This window comes from Pipistrellus kuhlii, unplaced genomic scaffold, assembly GCF_014108245.1.
Source record: "Pipistrellus kuhlii isolate mPipKuh1 unplaced genomic scaffold, mPipKuh1.p scaffold_m20_p_9, whole genome shotgun sequence".
In the NCBI taxonomy this organism is placed as follows: domain Eukaryota; kingdom Metazoa; phylum Chordata; class Mammalia; order Chiroptera; family Vespertilionidae; genus Pipistrellus; species Pipistrellus kuhlii.
The window spans coordinates 34230371-34252554 of NW_023425595.1; the positions used below are offsets into that span (position 1 = coordinate 34230371).

Consider the following 22184-nt stretch of genomic DNA (forward strand, 5'->3'; position numbering starts at 1 on the left):
CTTAATGGAGGCACAATGCCCCATTAGGTATATTATATGATCTGCTTAACTGCCTGTTCCTCACTCCAAACACCCCCCCGCCCCCAACCCCAGGCTGTGAGCCACTCTAAGGCCAGGCCTGCATCCTACATATTTCTCTATCACCAGCACCTCATACAGCCCATTGAAGAGGCTCAATGAACGTTCACTGAAATAAACTGAACCATGAGCACAATGCTACAGAGCACTCACTTCATTCTCTCTGGGGGAAGGAAGAAGGAAGGGTCAGGGAAGGTTTCGCAGAACAGGTGACATTAGAGCTGGGTCATGAGAAATTAGAAGTTATCAAAGATAAACAACAAAAAGCTACAGGGGCATCTTCACCGAGATGAGGAAATCTCACCTAATATTATTTAGTGATAATTACCAGACGAACGTTAGCTTTGCCAAGACAGGTGTTTTATCAGCTCCATTCAACAAAATATCCCCAGTGACTGCTACATAGTAAGCACTCAATAAATGTATGTTTAATCATTTGGACACTGAGGTGTTTATGGAAATAAAAATCACACAAGTGATGCAATGTAATAGAGCACTATGTGATAATTTGAATGGGAATTCTATGAGAGTAGGAAACAGATCTGTGAAAGAAAAGAGCCACATGCTAACTTGACAAGCTCAGGGGAGGCCTGCATGCAGTCTTGCAAACCCAGAGACCTAAGATAACCACAAACGATGGTTTGAAAATTAAATATCTAACAGGTTATAGTAGGTAGTCAAGTCCCAGATATTTCACCTGACAAAGATCAACTTTGATCTTTTACTGAGCCCATCTGCCTTCCGGCATCTAAGATAACATATCTGTGAGATGTCTGGGTAACTTGTAACTTCCTTTTACCCCAGACCCCTCAGGGCACAACAAATGGCCTCGAGACATTCCCTCATTGTTATTGTTATCAAGTTAATTGTCAACTGTTAATTACATTAGAGTAGTGTATCCTGTATCCATCTCTGTAAAAGAAGCTCATGTCCATCATTTCACCTTTGACCCTATCCCAGAGGTTTCCCCCTTCGCTCTGTCCCACCTCCCTAATCTATCACCAATGAATTTCATGTAACTCACCTAAGTCCCTTTCCTTTGATTGCAATGTATAAATATAGAAATGTAACCCGCCATTCTCTGGAGCATTATCTCAATCCGTTGAGGTTCTACTTCCAGGCACGTGTCGACAGTAAGACTCAAATAAACTCACACAAAAATTCTTTACAGGTTTCAATGTTTTTTTCGTTAACAGATCTGTCTTGATCCCCCTGTATCCCTTAGTATAGTTCTGGGCAATGTTACTGCTCAAAAAATTTTGTGGAAAAATATGTGAATCAGTAAAAATCTAGAATACTATTACATCCTAAAATTATACAAGCAGAGCAGCAGAGGGAACATACCATGCGTTTTGAGGTTAAAAAAACAACAACACTTGGCTTCTAAATCAGGTTCTGATACATGCTATATGGCCTTGGGTAAATTCCTTACTTTCCTCACCTGACAGGCTGAGGACAAAATGGATGTAGTGAAGGTGTGGCACAAGTCACACACACACACACACACACACACACCCACACACACACACACACACACACACAATGGAGTATTACTTGGCAATAGAAAAGAATGAGCTCTCTTCTTCAGAGCTGCCTACAGAGGGGGCAGCCATTTCCTATTCTGCCTCATGGCAGCCCTCAGACCCCTCATGAAACCCAAGACCAATCATCAGAAACAGGACCAAGAGCTCATCTATCACCAGTGGGGCAGATATGTCAAAGTTAAGCGGAACTGATAGACACCCAGAGGCATGGACAATCAATGCACAGGAGGTTTAAGGGCCAGACCTTGATGTCCAACACTGTTACGGGAGCAACAAGAAAACAGAGCCCGTGCTGCCCAGGGGCTATTGAGAGTCACTGGCCCACAATGCCGAGGACCTGGGAGTGCTGCAGATGTCCAACAAATCTTACTTTGCGGAGACCGTTCCCGACGTTTCCTCTCACAGCTGCAAAGCCATTGTGGACAGAGCGGCCCAGCTGGCCACTAGGGTCACCAGTCACAACGCCAGGCTGCACAGAGAAGAAAATGGACAGACAGCGTATGGGCACGTTATATTTGAGTTTAATAAAACCATAACATTCTCCCATCTGGCATTTAATATATCTATCTATATCTATATCCATATCTATATCTATATACATAAATAGATTTAAGGAGCTAATCTCAGTGTAATTGTAGTGCCTCTCAGCTCCACACTTTTTAAAATTATATATATACTAAAAAAAGAATTAAATCTTGCCATTTGCAACATGAATGATCCTAGATGCTAAGTTAAGTCAGAGAAAGATACCATATGACTTCACTTACATGTGTAATCTAAAAAAATACACAAAAAAACGAACAAAAACAGATTCACAGAGATCAAACTGATGGCTGCCAGAGGGGAGGGGTCAGGGGGATAGGTGAAAAAGGCGAAGGGGAATATAGTCAATAATATTGTGATAACTTTGCACAGTGACAGATGATTTACTAGACTGTAGGGTGATCACATCGTAAAGTACGTCAATGTCGAATCACTATGTTACACGCCGGAAACTAATATACTATAGTATATATCCACTGAGCTTACATAGGAAAATAAGTAAATGCACACAGAACACTGCCTGGCGGACAGCAGTCAGTGAACCAGTTTCCTGTCATTCTCTGACAGGACACACGGAAACATTACTAACGGTGAAGAGGACAGTCGCCAGGGAGAATAACTGGTGCTGTCAGGCCTAGAAAAAGACGGAGAACGAGCTCCCGCTCGCCCGCCCTCTGGAGACCCTGCCTTGGGGACCGGGAAGGCTCTAACCCCGCAGGCCAACTAAGTTTCCAGCCGCACCGGCCTCCGGCGTCGCTTCCGCCTCCGAGGCGTTCGAGGGAGCGACCTCCCGGTCAGGCGGGATGCGCGCCTGCGAGCCTCACGGGGATCCCGGAGCCGCTCCACGGTGGCGCCTGCCACTACTTTCTCCACCCCTTAGTAACCGCGACGCCGCGGCTAAGCCCTCCCGGCAACAACCGGCAGCCGGCGCGTCTAACACTACAAATCCCAGCAAGCCCCGCGGCCACGTCCGAGGGCCACCTCGCGTCAGCCCGCCTCGAACTACGGATCCCGACGGGCTCCGCGCGGCACGTCACGCCGGGGGACTCCAGCCAATCGGCTTCGGACAAGTAGGAGTGGGAGGGAGAAGCCTAGGCAGACAAGATGGCGGCGGCTGGACAGGGCGGGAGATCTGGTGGCGGCGGAGGCGGTAGTGGGGCTGGCGGCGGCTATAGCAGCGGGACAGGCAGTGGCCGCAGCGGCTTGTTGGACAAGGTGAGGACGCCGTTCTGGGGGACCGTCCAGGCCGGCGGCGGAGGCCTGGGAGGCGCGGCGAGCCAGCCTTCCCATCCCCGCCCCCCTTTTCTTGAGAGGTTTCTCGCGGGCAGTACTGGTCTGGCACACCATGGGAACCCTACTACTCTCCAGACCCGGGCTCTTTTCCTCGGCAGGTCTACTTTCCTTCTCGGAAGGAAGTGCTCCCGGTCCGTACTGCTGGTCACCGCAGCTTCTTAGGATAACCTGATGGTTAGCCTGATGACTACCTCGTTTCTGCGCGGCCGGCGCTTTTCCTCGGTGGTGTCGGGGCTCCTGTTCCGTGCGCCCATTTCACCGACGGGGAAAACTGAAGCCCGAAGGAATGACAGCATCTGCTGGAAGTCGGTAGTCCCCAGACTCCCCACCACGACTCCCCCCACCCTTGCGTATCGCTAAGGATTCAAGTTTCTAGGCGTTTTATCACAGGTACCCCTACTACTGAACTTAATGATTGAGTATGGACTTCCTCTGCTGGACTGACAGGAAGCCTTTATGATTTATTTTTTTCTCTCGCCGTCTTCAACCCCCCACCCCCACCTCCACCACCCCCAGTTTCCTCTTCTTTCTGCTCGAGTCCAGGTGAATCGATTTCGCTGCTTGCACTTGCTTTGCTTTTTTCCCTCCGCCCAGCCACGCTTTTAAAAACTATGGTTCTAGCAACAAGGGTTGAGAAGAAAAGAAAAAAAAAGAAAAGAAAAGGGAAAACTCTGTTTTTGGGTTGTTCCTTCTTGTCCTTTGCATGGCACAGCACCTGGGAAGAAACAATTGCATGGAGATCTCCGTCCTAGTACTGGTTCTGCCTCCCCTCAATTAGTTGGGTGACCTTGAAATATGCTTATTCTTCCTATGTATTTCCTCATCTGTGAAAGGAGGGTTTACTATACGCCTTAAGGTTCCTTTCAGTTCTGTCCTTGTAGGGCCCTGGGCCAGTTGGATGAGAAGTGTTAAGCATGGGTCTTTAATATAGTAAGTAGTCAGTGTTTTTTACTTTAATTGGAAACAGATTTCAGACTTCCCGGTGCCTTACACATAGTAGGTGCTGAAGAAACGAAGACGTATCCAATCGAGGGATCCTGATCTCTTTGCTCGTCTTTTGGTGTCATCCGATTTGAATTATATAATTCTCACACTCCTTCTTAAGGGACAGAATGTGTTGAGGGGGATGGGTTCAGAGCACATTGTTCGGAAACATGTGAAAACGTTGGGAATTGATGGTCATTTTCACACGCAAACCCTGCCTTCTTGCTGGGTGAGCACCTTACTGCCTGTGCTTTTGCCTGTCCCTCCATTTGGATTTACCATCAGCAAACATTAAGCATGGGCATTCTGCTAAGGTAGTGATTACTGAAAAGTACATGGCATCATTGTGTTTTTTAAAGAACCTGGATTTGGGGGTCATCAGATTTGGGCTTTGAAGTAGCTACGTGCAGACTGTATGAATGCTTTGTTAGCCTCCCTAAGCCTCCTTTTCTTCATCTGAAGTGTTAGGGGCTTGGGGAGAATCAATTGAGATGATAGGCATTAACCATCTCTCTAACCTATGGTGTCTTAATACAAATGTGTGATGGCATAGGAATAAATCAAGAATCCTGTTGTCAGAAAGTACTCAGTATTGCTGAGTATAGGACATGGGATACCCAGAATATTAAACAGAGAAGTTTTTGGTGTATTTAGTTGTGTACTTTTTACAGAGGTTCAAATGAGAGAGAAAATGATCCCTGAGATCTAATTGATGGGGGAGGATGGGGGAGGGTCAGGCCCCAGGGATGACCTGTTGTCTGAAGTGGAGCTGGGACTTTATTTGGGGGGAGAGTGCGGGAACGCATATACTGTGCCAGTTAATGCCCTGAGCAAAGGTACACAGATGGTGCCTGATGTTTCTTAGGTAGCTGAGTTGATTGGAGAGTTCTGTAAGAAACCTGAAGGATTGACGAGGGCATGGACCCTTGCTGGTTTGGCTTAGTGGATAAAGTGTCAGCCTTCAGCCTGAAGGGTCTCATGCCTGGGCTGCGGGCTCGATCTCCAGTAGAGCCAGTCAATGACTCTCATCATTGATGTTTCAGTCTTTCTTCTTCTCCCTCTCTGAAATCAATATAAATAAATAAGAGAAAAAGAGGGCATGGATTCCTTGAAGTAGGAGCAGGAAGCTGTTGAAGCTTTTTGAGACTAAAGTGCATTTAGGAAAATTATTCAGATAGTTTGGAGAGTAAAAATTAAAAGCCTTCTAGTAAGGCCTTATACTATAGTAGTTTATTGAGTTTATGTAAAATGAAAGACAAGCTTAAGTTCTAGTGCTGCATGGCTTTGGATAAGTTACCTGGTATTCCTGAACTTAAATTTTCTTATGTAAATACTGTAGATGCTCATCCTCATATATAATGAAAGCCTAATAAGCAAATTGTCCCCTCTGGCGGTGGTTTGACCAGGAGACCAGGAGTTCTACTCCTTGCTGTGATGTGCAGTGACCACCAGGGAGCGGCACAGAACATAGCAGGTGCATGTGACGCTCTGTGACCTCTCGCTGGATACCTGAGGGCGAGGGTGATGGGGACAGAGGTATGGTGAGGATTTGGGATGTCCATCGAACTCGCTCTCACTCCCTCTGTTACCCTCCCCCAGGATGCCAGGCAGGGCTCATGTGCCCGGGTAGCCCCATGCTCAGGTGTCAGGGGCCTGTGAGGAGCCCACCCCATACTGGAGTGGCCTCTGGCCTCTCCTGGGTGAGCTAGGCAGCAGCCACCAGGACCGCAGGGCCAGATGGCTCCTCTGGGTTTGCGCAGGAGCCAGTCTGGGAAGCAGGCTGGGAGGGAGCGCACTGCCCACCTGGCTTCTGTACGGCACCATTGGGTGGCCCAGAGGCTCACACTGCGCCCCAGCCTGCATCTCCTCATGGTGCTGCCCAGGACACAGAGTTCAGCTTGCGCTTTGATCACTAGCCAGGCCTAGGGACCTCTAGTATAAACATATTACAGGCTTGTTGTAAATATTAAATTGTATAATATTGGTACATGTTCCTTGTAAAGGGCTATAAAATTAGATTGACAAGGTGATGAGAACCCCTAAATTGAATAATAAGTAGGCGAAAATAGATAAAGGAACACTTGGCAGAATTAACCAAGAAGGGAGATAGAAATAAGTCAGGAGCTGTTCAGGCACTTCCTTTTGGAAAACTTCATTGCTGCCTTACATTGAGCTGTTCCCCTTCTGAATTCTCTAGCATTCATGGAACATGGGTATTAAGCTGTCATTTAATGTGACATACAGTCTTGTATTGTTATACCAATTTGTATTTGTCCATTTTTCTCATGAGAGATTCTAGAGAAAGTACTTGCAGTAGTGAATAAAACAGAGAAAAAACTTCAGATCTGCCACTTCAGTCATCAGAAACAGTCTTAGAAGATGGTGCTTCAAGTTGTCTGAAAACAGGGTGCTGTGGAAGAGAACAGGAAAAAATATTCTCAATGGAACAAGATCTGAATGAATAGAAAAACTTTTGCTCTGTGGGAATGAGAGACAGTGTCTTTGATTTGTCTTGATTTTTTGGAGGGTTTTTATTTTTATATCCTTTAGCTGTAATTTCACTTGCCATAAACAAATATAATAAAGCGATGCAAGGGTACTTATAGCTTTCCCTCGGCAGATTTGAGTTTCTGTTCCAGAGAAAATGACTTTAAGAACAAAACAGTTCTAGTTTCCTGGTCCTAAAAATAGGTATGCAAATATAATCTAAACTCCATCACAGAATAACTTAGATCATTGCAAAAAGTTATTTTGCCCAAAATACACCAAAGCATTTTGTTCTGCCTAGCAGACTATAAAGAAAAGTTGCTTGCTTAATTTGTTTCGACTATTAAAATTAATATGTTGTATTAAATCATTCTTTCCAAAACTAAATCCTTTTCTGTCTCCTGACTGAATTTGTTTTGGCTATTAAACTGTGGTATTAAACCATGCTTTCTAGAAGCTATATCTAGACCCTTTTAACCTCAGAGCTGGATTTCTGTCTCTTGATTGGACTATCAGCTAAATCTTAAAGTCCAGCTTTTGTATCTTAGTAATTGAGTACACAAGCTCTGGAGCCAGGCCATCTGTCTTTGAATCCTGCCTGCCACTTTCCAGGTATGTTCTTGGGCAAGTTAGTAAATCTGTTTATATCTGTTTCTTCATCTGCAAAGTGGGGTGATTGTAGCATTTACCTTAAAAGGTGGTGTCTGGCACATAGTAAGTACTCAACAAAGTGCATGTAGCTACTGCTAACTAGCAGTTGTTCTGGGTATATTCGCTTTCTTAAAATATTTTTCATAACATGATATGGAGACTGTCTACATCAGACCCCTTCGGGATCACGGATAAAAATACAGATTTCTGAACCTCATTCCGGACCTGAATCTGATTCTCTAGAGGTGGGGCCTGGACACCTGCATGTTTTCACACATACTGGTAGCTACTTATTCCCTCTGCATTTTAACAATTCTGGGTTGAAAACTGCTGTCCTAGATGACTTTTTAAATCTCTTCTGGTTCTGACATCTTAAGGTTTTTTATTTATTTATTAACTGTTCTGCTTAATCAGTAGTGTTTTCTCTAAAATGCTTGTAATGAGATCTTGAAGCTCATCAGTTCCAACCTCCTCATTTTGTAGACATGGATACAGTTGGAGAGGGGAAAAGAAGCAACTTGCCCAAGACCACACAGTGCGTTAGTAACAATCCAGAACCTGGCTTCCCCAGTTCTCAGTCAGTTCTCTTACCTTACTATGTTGCCTCTCATTCTGGAGCAGGCCATGTGCCAGCTAATGCAGTAGTGGAAAGAGCATCTGTTTTGAGATTGGAAGACTTGGGCTTAAGCCTTGGCTTTGTCACCTACCAACCATGTTTCCTGTTACTCTCAGTGATGGTATCTTAGTTTGTCAGACTTCTGGATGGGATGCTTGTGTCCTGACCCAGCTCCGACAAAGAAATGAACAGTTTTATGGCATTACTGTAAGTGTGTGTGTGCTTAAAGAAGCAAGGTGGTGCCTTGGTCTGTTTTCCTCAGTGGTTAGATCATTGGCCTGCACACACTAAAGGTCAAGGTTCAATTTGCAGTTAAGGGCACGTACCTGGATTGTGGGTTTTATCCCTGGACCCAGTCAGGGAGGCAACCAATCGATGTGTCTCTCCCATTGATCACTCTCTCTCTCCCTCCTGCCTCCCTTTTACTCTCTGAAAATTAATGGAAAAAATATCCTCAGGTGAAGATTAAAAACAAAAAAAGAAACAAGGTGCTGGCTTTTTTAACATAGTGTTGCAAACTAAACTTTAATAGTATCTTACAACTCCTGTTTTTTACTTCAAATTTAAAAACATTTTTGTGTCAAAGGACACTATCAAGAACTTGAAAAGACAATTTATAGAATGAGAAAATATTCGCAAATTATATATCTAATGTGTCTATACTATATAATCTTATATAATTCAATAAAAAGACAGCCCAATTTTAAAAAGAATAAAAGGTGAATAGCTCCACAGAAGATAGATGGCCAACAAGCACTTGAAAAGAAACTCAACATATTAGTCATTAGAGAAATTCAAATCAAAACCACAATGAGATACCATTTCACACCCACTAGTCTTATATAATTTAAAAAACATTATATATATTTTGTTGGTGAGGATGTGGAGAAATTGGAACCCTTTTCATTGCTGGTGAGAATGTCAAGTGATGCAGTTACTTTGTAAAACAGTGTATTAGTTCCTCAAAAAGTTAAACATAGAGTTAACCTATGACTCTGCATATTCCACTTCAAGGTATAAACCCAAAAGAATTCGAAAATATGTCTTGCATGAAAACATGTATGCAAATTATAATAGCAACATTCTTCACAATAGCCAAAGGGTAGCTGCAACCCAAGTATTCCCCAAGTATTCGTTGACAGATGTACTATAGTATGTATAAATAAAATATTGTATATCCATGCAATAGAATATTTGGCTATACAAAGGAATGAGGTACTGATACCTATTACAACCCAGATGAACCTTCAGTACATTATGCTGAGTGAGAGAAGTCAGTCACAAAAGGCTGCATATTGTATGATTCCATTTAGTACCATATATAAAATGTCTAGAAAGGGCAGATCCATGCAGACAAAAAGTAGATGAGTGATTGCCAGGGCCGGAGGGAGGCTGGGAGGGGAGTGACTGCTTATGGGTATGAGGTTTCTTTTTTGCACGACGAGTGTATTCTGAAATTAGATAGTGGTGATAATTGCACAACCTTGTGAGAATAATTTAAAAAACTACTGGATTGTATATTTTAAAATGGCAAGTTTTATAGTATGTGAATTGTATTTTAATTTAAACTCTTTAAAAATCTTTATAGTGCTTACTGAGTAACCTGTGAAGCTTCAAATTATTAATATTATTATTAACTGCTTATTTACCATTTTGTAGCTCAGTGATATCATAGAAGTTAATAACTTCTATTTGCCTGGTCCTTTTTTGGCTATTGTCTGTGCCATTTCTCTGCTGTGGCCTCCCTCTGGTGAAATCTCAATGATAGTTTTTCATATTACTCAACCTTTCAGTAGTAGTTGACTCAATGATCACTTCATTCTTGACATGCTTTCTTTATGTGGCTTCAAGAACACTTCTTGCTCTTGGTTTTCTCCCACCTTCACTGGTCTCTCTCATTTATTTATTTATTGTTTGTTTATCTAGTCTTCTTCCTGGCTGTAAATATTTGGCAAGTCTCTGGCCCTCTTCTCTATCTACACTCATTTCAAAGAGATACCCAGTGTCATGGCTTAAATATAATCTGTAAGTTGATGACTTCCACATTTATATTTCCAACCTGGACCTCTCCTCTGAGCCTATCCAACTGCCTACTTGTCATCTCTGCTTAAATGGTCTAATATATATTTCTATTTTGTGTATGATAAATATATAATAATTACTGCTCTAAATACTGCTATGTTTATAGCCTTATATATTATTTCTTGTTGATGTGGATATGGAAAAATGTCCAGAAGTTGTAGATATGGAAGAATGTCCAGAAGTGGGAACTTGAATCCAAGGTGCTAAATTGTCTTTTATAAGTGTTGTAACATTTTCTTTTCTTTCTTTCTTTTTTTTTTTTATAAATCACTATCAAATTTTTAAAAATATATTTTATGGATTTTTACACAGAGAGGAATTGAGAGGGATAGAGAGTTAGAAACGTCGATGAGAGAGATACATCGACCAGCTGCCTCTTGCACACCCCCCACTGGGGATGTGCCCGCAACCAAGGTACGTGCCCTTGCCCGGAATCGAACCCGGGACCTTTCAGTCAGCAGGTCGACGCTCTATCCACTGAGCCAAACCGGTTTCAGCTAGGTGTTGTTACATTTTCAATTTCTGCCAACAATGTGTGAGAGAATCACTTGCCTCTAAGTAGCACAGTATTTGATAACCTTTCTCAACCTCTGCAAATGAGGGAAATTGAAGCAGGGTTTGTCCAAAAGCACAACTCACTGGTGATATAAGTTGGTTTTTAAATAAAAAAAATTTTTCCAACAGATTATACTGGATTTGCTGTTTTCCTATAGTTAAGACATGCTGGTAAAACATAAAAGTTGTTTGCTGATGAAGATACCCAGTTTCCCCGAAAATAAGACAGTGTCTTATATTAATTTTTGCTCCCAAAGATGCTCTAGGTCTTATTTTCAGGGGATGTCTTATTTTTCCATGAAGAAGAATACGGTACACATTTATTGTTAAGTGAAAATAAAGGAAATTTATTACCTGTATACGGTACAGTAGTTGTCAACACAAACCAGACAAACTGTGAATCCTACAGTATCAAGAATTTACTCATTTATTCATCTTCTGGAACATCATCATAACAATCCAATTCCTGAATTTCCTGGTGAATTTCTTGTGACTCTCATTTCTTTCAGAATCAGTGGACCAAATCTCTCATGTTTAGCCTAGGGGGGGCCTTATTTTGGGGGGATGCCTTATATTTCACTCAGAAGGAAACCTGTAAGTAGGTCTTATTTTCGGAGATGTCTTATTTTCGGGGAAACACGGTACTAGTATATTAAAGGAGACCTTTCTCATTTTATTAGTGTCCAAAAGTCCATATAAATATATATTTTCTGAATTTTGTGGTCACAAATGAAAGGATAACCGAGTGGAGAACTTTTCTGTGCTCACATGTGGGTAGAACAGGAATGGGATATGTGAGTTCACGCTGTAGTCTCTGTAGCCCATGTAAGTGTTCTGGTTTTCGGCTTACAGATTTTTTACTTCTCAGCATGGAGACTCGCAACATGCTGAGCACCACCTGATCCTAGTGACCCTACTCTCCTTCACCTTCATTTCTAAGTGTTCTGTCTTTGAGATGTCCAACATCGGAAGAGAAAGAGTAAATGGTACTATACTTAAGAATGTCCTTAAGGAAGTAGTTCATTTTACTTTCAATAAGATGCCATATTTCTTGATGTACAACTCTTTTTTTTACAGTGGAAGATTGATGATAAGCCTGTAAAAATTGATAAATGGGATGGATCAGCTGTGAAAAATTCTTTGGATGATTCTGCCAAAAAGGTACTTTCTTGAGGTGGTGGGTCTGTTAGTGTGTTTATAGGTGATGGCTCATCGGCAGGATCTTTTTCTCTGTCACTTGGAATGATCTTAGTTTTCCATGTTAGGAATTGAGTCAGAAAGCAGTTTCTAAAATCCTTACAGTGTGTGTGGGGGAGCGTGTGTAAAAATATAAATGTTAGCTACCTAACATTTCAATTTCAGAAAGCTTATTAATCTGTTGTTTTTAAGTTGATTAGCTAAGAGCCGAGAAGATTGAGGGAATATAACACATTCATCTATGATAGTTCATCTCTCTAATTAAAAAGGGAAAATAAATTTTAGTTTCATCCCAGAGAATAAGTTAGAGATTTTAAAAAACATATGAGAAGTTGATGAACTTTTTCTCTGGACATCTGTTATAAACTGCTTGAGTACTTTTGCTTGGAATGATAAAATTCTGGTTAGAAAGAACTAGTTGGTAATTTATATGATTCCTATATAGCTTTTATCTTGGAAATTAAGAATAAAAGCAGATTCTAGGAAGGAAGCACTCCTGTTAGCTTGATTCTTGTTCTTCTCACTAGGTACTTCTGGAAAAGTACAAGTATGTGGAGAATTTTGGTCTAATTGACGGTCGCCTCACCATCTGTACCATCTCCTGTTTCTTTGCCATCGTGGCTTTGATTTGGGATTATATGCACCCTTTTCCAGAGTCCAAGCCTGTTTTGGCGTTGTGCGTCATATCATATCCTTTATTTATACTCAGGTTTGTTTTCTAGTGACTATTTTAAAATCTTTACTGTTAACCTCCCTGTTCCTTATAAAAGACAAACTTGGATTTGGGGCTCTGCCAATAATATTATCATCTATGGGAATCTGTAAATTTATCTAGTAATTATCACTGACATTTTAGATTTAATATGTTTATTTTTGTCTTTAATTCCATTTATTGTAGTTATTAATAGAGGTAATAATCCAAGTATGAGCACCTGATAGCAAAAAACAATAATGATGTTTTATAATAGCTCTTCTTATTTCTAGTCTAGAACTTCTCCCATTAGACCAGGTTGCTTCAAGCCACTCATTCCAGGATATTAGGAAAGGATCAGATTTTGAAGGTTAGATCTGTGTCAGGTTTCCTTGAAGCTGAGAGGCGGACTTGGAGTTACTGAGCATGAGGTATAAAAGTGGAGTTTGTGTAACCGTGGAGATAACCTATTGTGGAACTAGCGAAACCTGGGTTTGAAATACAGATTGTTTTGTGATCTTGTGCTAATAAGAACTCCTTTTTGGAACTGTTTGAATGTTAATTATTTGTAAATATGAGTAATATACACTCAGAATTATCATTTTGGTAGGCAGTTTACTTTTCTTAACAGTGTTATTGCAATCTGAAATATTTCTAAAATCTTCACTTCAGGAATTTCTCTTCAAAGATATTTTGCAAGCTATTTAACCAGGTTCTGAAAAAAAAAAAAAAAAAAGGGTATTATCCAAATTGATCCCAAATCATAGTCCCCAGATGTGGCATCTATAAATCATTCCATTGTGAAATTTTTCACTATACTTTCCTGCCTCTCACTGTCATAAAATTTAAATTATAGTCTATACAAAGCTCTTATGCCAATTTCTGGCACATAATAGGTTCTCAAAATAGTAGTTAATGCTGTCATAAACTGAAAATAATAAGTTCCATGAATATGAAGTAGTTCTTATAGTAAACTAATTTCAAGTCACTTATCTTCTCTTTTAATGCCTCATGAAATTGGTTGAATTTGGTTAAGTTCACTGTGATTATTAGTTTTGTATTTTATAGAGAAATAAGCACAAGTCTTGACAAAGTAGGTAACATAATCTTCTTATATCTGCTATCATTGAACAGAAAAGATAAGTGCTGGTTTATGCTCTTCCCTTTTGAAGTTTCCCTTTTAAGTATTCTAACCTGAAAGCCTTGCTTCTCTTGGTGCATAAACATAAGGATGAAAATGAAATGGCTAAATATTAAGTGTTTTTACAGCAAGAAAGAACTTGAATAATTTTTGTAGCCCTTGCTTGTCAATATGTGTTAGTTCTCTTTTGTGAGTATGTTTGTGTGTTTTCCCCTTAACCGTATTCGAACCTATTTTGTGATGATGGGGATCCTGACCATTTATACCTCATATAAGGAGAAGAGCATCTTTCTCGTGGCCCACAGGAAAGATCCTACAGGGATGGATCCTGATGATATTTGGCAACTGTCCTCCAGTCTCAAAAGGTATGACTATCCTCACAGATTCTTAAATCCAGTGTTGGCTTTTCCATGGGTGTTGAGTCATCAGCAACAGACTTCGTATGCTTACTCTATGCAGATCATACTAGTCATGTAAAATGAAGAAAGGATTATGAATGATCTATAAAGTTTTTCTTGGCATTGCAGTTTTGATGTTGCATTATCACAGATATGCTCTGAGGATAAACTCTGGGAGAAATTACTTTGGCGGAGAATTACCTGAGTCAATTAGGATGCAGAATTATAAAGGCCAAAGGTATAAAGTCAGTATCTTTGAAGAATTCCATTAGCTCCCATTTCTTCTTTGCAATCAGGAATCTCTGAAGCAATGTGCCAGGCAACTCAGAGAAGGACAATTCAGTCTGTTTCTGACCAACAGTAGGTATAACTTTGTCCAGCTGACATCTGAGATCTTTTTAAGTATCTAGAATAGGGTTCAAATTCTAGCTGTGTGACTTCTGGTATGTCATGTAAACTATGAACTTTAGTAGGGTCAAAAATGACTTGTAGAGTTGTTCAGAAGATGAGATACTAGCTATAATAATAGCAGATTTCTATTGAGCATGTAATGGTTTTTGTACTAAGTTTATTATCTCATATAAACCTTAGAACAGTGTTTCCCAAGCTTTTGACATATGTGTACCCCTTCTATAAGTTTGGTAATGCTGAGTACCCCTCGTACTCATGAGAATGTAGAATTAGGCGCAGCTAAGCACGGTGCAGTGCATATCCCCACCAAACTCTGGTGCAACGCGTACCCCCACCAAACTCTTCCTGTTCCCCTGGGGGTACATGTACCACACTTTGGGAAACACTGCCTTAGAACAACTCCTTTTTAAAATAACACAGGCCCAAAGAGTTCGATTAATTATTATTTAAAAAAATATATATATATTTTATTGATTTTTTTTTTTTTTTTTTTTTTACAGAGAGGGAGAGTGATAGAGAGTTAGAAACATCGATCAGCTGCCTCCTGTACACTCCCTACTGGGTATGTACCTGCAACCAAGGCACATGCCCTTGGCTGGAATCAAACCTGGGACCCTTGAGTCCACAGGCCAACGCTCTATCCACTGAGCCAAACCATTTAGGGCTTGGTTAATTCTTTCAGGGTCATACAGCTCAAAAGTAAATTCTAGCAGGTATTCCAGCCCACGCCTGAGCCAAGAATTCATGCTCCTTTTTTTTTTTTTTTTTTAAAGATTTTTTAATTTATTTTTTAAAGATGAAGGAGGGGTGGGGGGCAGAAACATCAGTATAAGAGCAGAACATCGATTGGCTAATTCCTGCACACCCCCTACCAGGGGTCGAATCACATCTCAGGCATGTGCCCTGACCGGGAATCAAACTGACAACCTTTTCGTGCACAGGGTAATGTCCGACCAACTGAGCCACATCAGCCAGGGTAGAATTCATGCTCTTAGTCATAATCCTAAAAACATGATACAGTTTCTAGCATATAGTAAGCTCTCAAATCACAAGTACAGTTATTCACAAATAGAAGGTAAGTACAGCATCATTATAAAAAAGCTTTTTATTACCAACTTGTTGAGATGCCTGTGAGGAGAAGCAGACCTTCCTTCTGATGTGGCAGCTGAGTTCTTATCTTCTGGCAGAGCTCACTGAAACATAGATGCAGAATTCTAGCCCCTAATATCATCTTGACTTCATTATTTTCATTCTGACTGTGTTTTTAAAGCAGTTTTATTGAAATATAATTCATATACCATACAGTTTACCCATTTAAAGTGTATTCAGTTCAATGGTTGCTAGTGTATGTACAGATATTTGCAATTGTCACCACAAACAATTTTAGAACATTTTCATCACCTCACAAAGAAAGCCTATACCCTATCCTCCCATTCCCCACAACCTTAAGTAACCATTATTCTACTTTGTGTTACTATAAACTTTCTTGTTTTGGATATTTATATGAATGAATCTTATAACATGTGTTTTATTTTTTGACAAGCTTCTTTTACTTAGCCTAATGTTCTCAAGATTCATCTGTGGCATAGCATGTGTCAATATTTCATTCCAATATTTCATATCTACCTACCGTATTTCATTTCATGCTGAATAACGTCCCACGGCATGTATAAATTGCATTTTGCTTACCCATTTATTAGTTGGTGGACATTTGAGTTGTTTCCATCAATTATGAATAATGGTGCTCTAAACATTTGTGTACATTTTTGTATGGACATGCATTTTCCTTTCTTAGATAATATAACTAGGAGAGGAATTGCTGGATCCAGTTTTAACTCTTTTAAAATTGGTTGAGGAAATGACAGATTGTTTTCCAAAACAGCTGCACCATTTTACAATTCCACTAGCATTATATAAGGGTTCTGATTTTTCCATATTCCCTGCTGAATTTTACTAACTGCCATATTATTAGTGCCTGTGGAGAGGAAATAATGCCACCTCTTTTTCTTCTGATTGCAGTTAAATATAGACCCACTTCTCTTTTCTTGAAGAAAGCTTCTAGTTCATTGGCACTCTAACATAGCTCTTTCCATAAATCTTAATGGATGATTATTCTGGTACTTCAGCCTCTCAGTTTTACTTTCTCTTTTCTGATTATCTTGTTTTCTACAAGTCTTTTTTTTTCCCCACAGAGAGGGAGAGAGAGAATCATTGATTAGCTGCCCCCTGCATGCTCCACACTGGGGATGGAGCCTGCTACTCAGGCATATGCCCTGTCCGGGAATTGAATTGCAATTTCCTGATTTGTAGATTGATGTTCAACCACTGAGCTATGCTGGCTCAGCTCTACCAAGTCTTAAGCACTTATTTCCCTGGTCATATACTAGACCTACCGTGTTTCCCTGAAAATAAGACATCCTCCGAAAATAAGACCTAGCGCATGGAAAGATAAGACATCCCCTGAAAATAAGACCTAGTGCAACTTTGAGAGAAAAAAAATAATATAAGACACTGTCTTATTTTCGGGGAATCAGGGTAGCTATTACTGATACATAAGTATCTTCAATAATTTCAGTTTTAAGTATCCCACTCTCTGGCCACTGCTTCGTAGTCTATCTCCTTGTAGTTTCCTTGTCCTAACAGTTCTTCAGCTCCATTGGCTTCCCTTGAGCCTGCCACCTTTTCACTTCACTGTCCCTCTTCTCCTCACTTTCTCCTTACCCATCTTAGGTTTCATGGCATTTCTATAGTCCAGTTGCTCTCTCACTGTCTAGAGCACATGTGTCAAACACAAGGCCCGCGGGCCAAATCCGTCCCGCCAGGCCTTGCAATGTGGCCCGCACCGCGCTGTCATCACTGCACTCCGCTGCGTTTCCATCACAATGACAGTTTATGACTGTTCAGTAAACCATTCGGCCCGCGATTTAGACTGGATTTTAGATTTTGGCCCCTTCTCTGATTGAGTTCGACACCCCTAGTCTAGAGGATCTTTCATACCTTCTCTGTCTTCGAACCTCTTCTCCTGCACCTTTACTCTCAGCCTCTTTTGTTCCTGAGAAGATAGAAGCAACCGGAAGTCTTGCGTCATTATCTGCTCATCATATTCCACTTTTTTAAGTTCCTGTCTGATGCTGCCTCTCCATTTGTCCACTAAATTCTTATCCCTTATCATTGACTTGATGTTTCTCCTTCTGCTGAATTATTCTTTCTAACATAGAAACATGCTGTAATTTCTCCCAACTAAAAAAGTTGTTCTCTTTCTCCTTACTCTTCTCACACGTTGTTCTCATTTCTCTGTCCCCTTTTCTTCTCCCATTATCTTCTGATCTGCTCCTCTTCACTTCCCTTTCCTCGTTGTACTTGACCTATCAGCAGCATTTGACACAGTGGATCACTCTCTCCTTGTTACACTTTCTTTTTAGAGTAGGCTTCTAGGATAATCTTCTAATTTCCTTCTTACTGTAATGTCTGTTTCTTAGTCTTATAATCCTTCATTATTCCCTTTCTCTAAATTTGAGATGCGACCAGTGCTTGTTCCTAGCACCTCTTCTCTATATTTATTCACTAAGTGCAATCTTACTACACTTTCAAGACTTTACCATCTATATAATGAAGATCTTTAAATCTGAGTTTTCATCCTATCCTCTACTCTGAATTCCAGATGTTTCCCAGCTTTCTATTTAACACTAGATCTTAATCAGCATTTCAAAATGAACACATCTAAAACATAATTCTGCTATTCCCTCATTTAAACCTGCCTCAATAAATGGCAACTCCATCCTTCTAATTATTTAGGTTAGAACTCTGGAATCATTTTGACTTAGCTCTTTCAGTTCTTCCAACAAACCCTGTCAGCCCTACCTTCTAAATATATTCAGTCTGACAACTTACCATCTCCTCTGCTACTATCATCTCTCAATTAGGTTACTGTATAATGTCCTAATGGACCTCTGCAGTTGCTCTCCCTGCCTGTAGTCTATTCCCAGTACAATAGGCCGAGTGATCATTTTTAAAATAAGGCAGATCAATTCAATTTTCTGCTCAGAACCCTTACTCATAGGAAAAACAACAACAACACTAAAATCTTAAGCATAACTTAGAAATCCATACTAATTTTTTTCTGCACCCCATATACATATGCAAACACATCCCTCATATCTTGTGGCTTTTAGCCTCCTACTCTATTATGTTCTTTCTTATTGGTCTCTTTTCTGTTCTTCACACATTCCAGGCATGTTCTTGTCTCAGAACCTTTGCATTTGCTGTTTCCTCTGCTTGGGACAGTCTTTTTTTCAGGTAGCTTGTTTTATTACCTTCTTTAGGGCTCTGCTCAGGTATTGTATTTTTTTACTTTATTGTTGGTTTCCTTACACACACTAAACTAAAGGTTTGTCCTAGTGTTCACTGCTCTATATCCTTAGCTTGTAAAACTGCCTGACATGCATAGTTGGAGCTGAATAAAATATTTATTGAATTAGTGATTATTTCTAAAATGCGTTAGTTTACAGCTCATCAGATCATGTTCTGCCATCAAAGCCATGGAACTGCCAATGGAACTGGGTCCAAAAGTCCAAATATTGGTGTGATATCAGCAGTAGTTGGTCAGAGCTTGAAAAAAAGAGTCTTCACTCCTAGCTCTCCAGGTGTGACAAATAACAGGCTAGACGACTTTTTTAAGTTATTAAGCTATCGGTTTGTTTGTTTTTCCTCAGCACTGGTTAATGATAGGCATTTTTAACCATGACAGTGATCCTGAAAAGTATGTGGTAGTTTTCCTATTTTAAATGCATAGAAACAGGCTAAAACAACTGCTTCCTTTAAAGGTAATACCAGCCTGACAATCCTTTGAATCTGCCCTAGTTAAATGGAGGCAGAAATAGGTGGGAATAGGGGAAGAATGTCAGCCCGCCAGAGGTTGATGTTGTAAACCTTTTTGAATGGATGGAGATAGTAAAGGCCTTCAAGATTCCGTAAGGTCTAGCTAAGGAACCTCTAGAATTCCTGGAGCAAAAGACACCCCTTGCCTAGCATCAGGGTAGAACATGGAGCTAGATTGATTACAGGATCTAAGGACTGAGTAGCCTGGAATTGGGGAGCATCTCTGAAAACAAAGGTTCTTTATTTACTTATAAAAATGTGATTGCCCAGCAAGTGCCAAGCTAAGAATAGAATACAAAAAAGACAAACATTTTGCCCTCAAGAATCTTTGAATCCAGTGAAGTATACAAAAAATAAATAAATACAAATACATAAACATTATTTCTTTAGGTAATTTCATTGATTGCATGGGAGCCAATCATTGAACTTGGCATATGATTGGGACTCAGTATTTGACTATTGATTGATGGTGCTGTGCAAGACAAGGGGAGAGACATCTGACCTAATTTGGGAAGGCTTTCTCAGAGAAGTTTAAGACCTGATATTAACAAACTAGAGGCCCGGTGCACAACCTCTGGTGGGGGAAGGGGACGTTGTCTCCTCATCTTGGCCTGTGCCCTCTCGGGGTGCAGGCCTAAGTTGCTGGCACACATCCCCCGAGGGGTCCTTAATACTGCCTTGGAGGTGGTCTCGGAGGTGGGAGAGATTCCTGCCACCACCCCTGTGCTTACCAACCTTGAGCCTGGCTTTTGGCTGAGCAGTGCTCCCCCTATGGGAATGCACTGATCACCAGGGGTAGCTCCTGTGTCGAGCGTCTGCCACCTGGTGGTCAGTGCATGTCATAGCGACCGGTCTTTCCACAGTTTGGTTGATCTGCATATTAGCCTTTTATTATATAGAATGGGAACCAGTCGGTTGAGATTGGGGAGAAGTGGCTACTAGGAAGACCCGTCTAGCATAACAAGTAACAAAGTCCAGAGGTGAAAGAAGATGTTCCAAATGGCTTAACAGTTTATGCCAAGAAAGATAAAAGACATATACAGTAATTAAATCAGGGACCCAAAGCAACACCTATGAATGAGCGTTTGTATCTTGAAGGCAGTTTTTTGAGAGAACTCTTTGTGTAGGCTTCTCACCTTTATTCTTTGAAAATACTTGCTCTTGCCAAAACCGGTTTGGCTCAGTAGATAGAGCGTTGGCCTTCGGACTGAAAATACTTGCTCTTCTATTACTGGGTGAATCTCTTCCTTTGTTTTTTATGGTTGCTGATTTATTATTTTTGCTTAGGTTTGATGACCAATACACTCTGAAGCTGACCTTCATCAGTGGGAGAACAAAGCAGCAGCGGGAAGCTGAGTTCACCAGGTCCATTGCTAAGTTTTTTGACCACAGTGGGACACTGGTCATGGATGCATATGAGCCTGAAATATCAAGACTTCATGACAGTCTTGCTACAGAAAGAAAAATAAAATAGCCAATTCTAAAAGCAGCCATCTTTTTGCAAGATCGTGCAAAATTATGGGGTGAGAAGGAAAGAAGTAAAAAAACGTTAAATGTTACTGTTTTGTCCTGAAATTTAGTCCATTCTGGATAAATAAGATTTTCTATCTGAGATATGAGAAATTATAGCTCTGATGTTTAGCTGTAGCTTTCTTGGTCTGCTGATTATACTGTTTTCATTTGCTTTTCTGGAGAAGCATTTTTGCTAAAAACTGAACAGACTTTCTCCTTCATATCTAGCAGAATAGTATAGCTTTGTGCCATGCAGCATATTAAGACTCAGTTTTTAAAATTGTCAATCTGTTGTTAATTCCGGTTTCAATAGCTGTTTTAATTGTATCCTTAATTCAGGATACAACTACTTGTACACATCTTCTTCACACACCATTTTTTTGTGGTGTGTATATATCTGACGAGGAGAATTGGGGAAAAAACCCAGCTTTTTAATTTGTTTAAAATAGACCGTCTGCCTGTTACATTTTGTGTGCTCTTAACCAATTAAAGAAGCCAATGACAGTTTTAGTTTTATATTGTCTATGCTTTTCACTAGTATATCCCTGTTGATTTGCTGATTTGTTTGTGTCCTTTATTAACTGCCATTTTCTAAAAATTTTTTCAATAAAAAGAAAGAAGATATGAAAAAATGGAGTTTTTGATGGTTAGTTTTGATGGAAAGAACAGAGCAGCAAGTGTTAACAGTCTTACTTTATCATAGGTTTTTTACATTCTAGGCTGTTTTATTGGTCAGAGACCCCTAAGAACCTGTAGCGAGGAACTGGTAGCTTTCCAGTGATAACAATGACATTCAGTACTTACTTTGTCAGGTAGTGTACATGTATTAACTCAGTAATGCTCACAACGATCCTAAGAAGTAGGTATTATTATTAACCTCATTTTATACTTGAGGGAACTGAGACACAAAAGTTAGTGATAGAACTGGGATTTAAACCTGGGTAATTGGATAATGGCTCCAAAATTGTGAACATCTTCTTTTCCAGATTTTCCTACTGTGGTAGAGCAGAACTGAGCAGTTGCCTAGATCCTATGAGCTCTAAAGATATTGTCTCTCTATCCTTACAAAAGTATAATTCTCGCTGAACCTAGTACCTAAAACCTTATTCACTTTATAAAACAT

General features: G+C 40.4%; 2 protein-coding genes across 2 annotated transcripts in view; one reads left to right on the top strand and one right to left on the bottom strand.

Annotated features, from left to right (window-relative positions):
* XRRA1 (X-ray radiation resistance associated 1) overlaps positions 1-3133 on the bottom strand; it is a 43572-nt gene extending 40439 nt beyond the window's left edge. The window contains exons 1-2 of the mRNA XM_036428258.2: positions 2907-3133; positions 1993-2091 (exon numbers count right to left, since the gene is read on the bottom strand). The gene's annotated coding sequence lies outside the window, so the exon portion shown is untranslated. The remainder of the gene's footprint in view (positions 1-1992; positions 2092-2906) is intronic.
* A 79-nt stretch (positions 3134-3212) lies between these two features.
* Positions 3213-21693, top strand: SPCS2 (signal peptidase complex subunit 2). Its single transcript, XM_036428266.2, has 5 exons — positions 3213-3380; positions 11911-11994; positions 12558-12718; positions 14093-14227; positions 20837-21693. The coding sequence occupies exons 1-5, from the start codon at positions 3270-3272 to the stop codon at positions 21021-21023; spliced, it is 678 nt and encodes a 225-aa protein (XP_036284159.1). The 5' UTR covers positions 3213-3269; the 3' UTR covers positions 21024-21693.
* Positions 21694-22184: the final 491 nt, after the last annotated feature.

What these genes read in the sequence shown, in the direction of transcription:
- SPCS2 (XM_036428266.2), top strand. Translation starts at nt 3,270, where the DNA reads ATGGCGGCGGCTGGACAGGGCGGGAGATCTGGTGGCGGCGGAGGCGGT. An exon ending in TGGATGATTCTGCCAAAAAG is followed by an intron (nt 11,995 to 12,557) that starts GTACTTTCTTGA and finishes TCTTCTCACTAG; the next exon opens with GTACTTCTGGAAAAGTACAA. An exon ending in TTGGCGTTGTGCGTCATATC is followed by an intron (nt 12,719 to 14,092) that starts ATATCCTTTATT and finishes CCGTATTCGAAC; the next exon opens with CTATTTTGTGATGATGGGGA.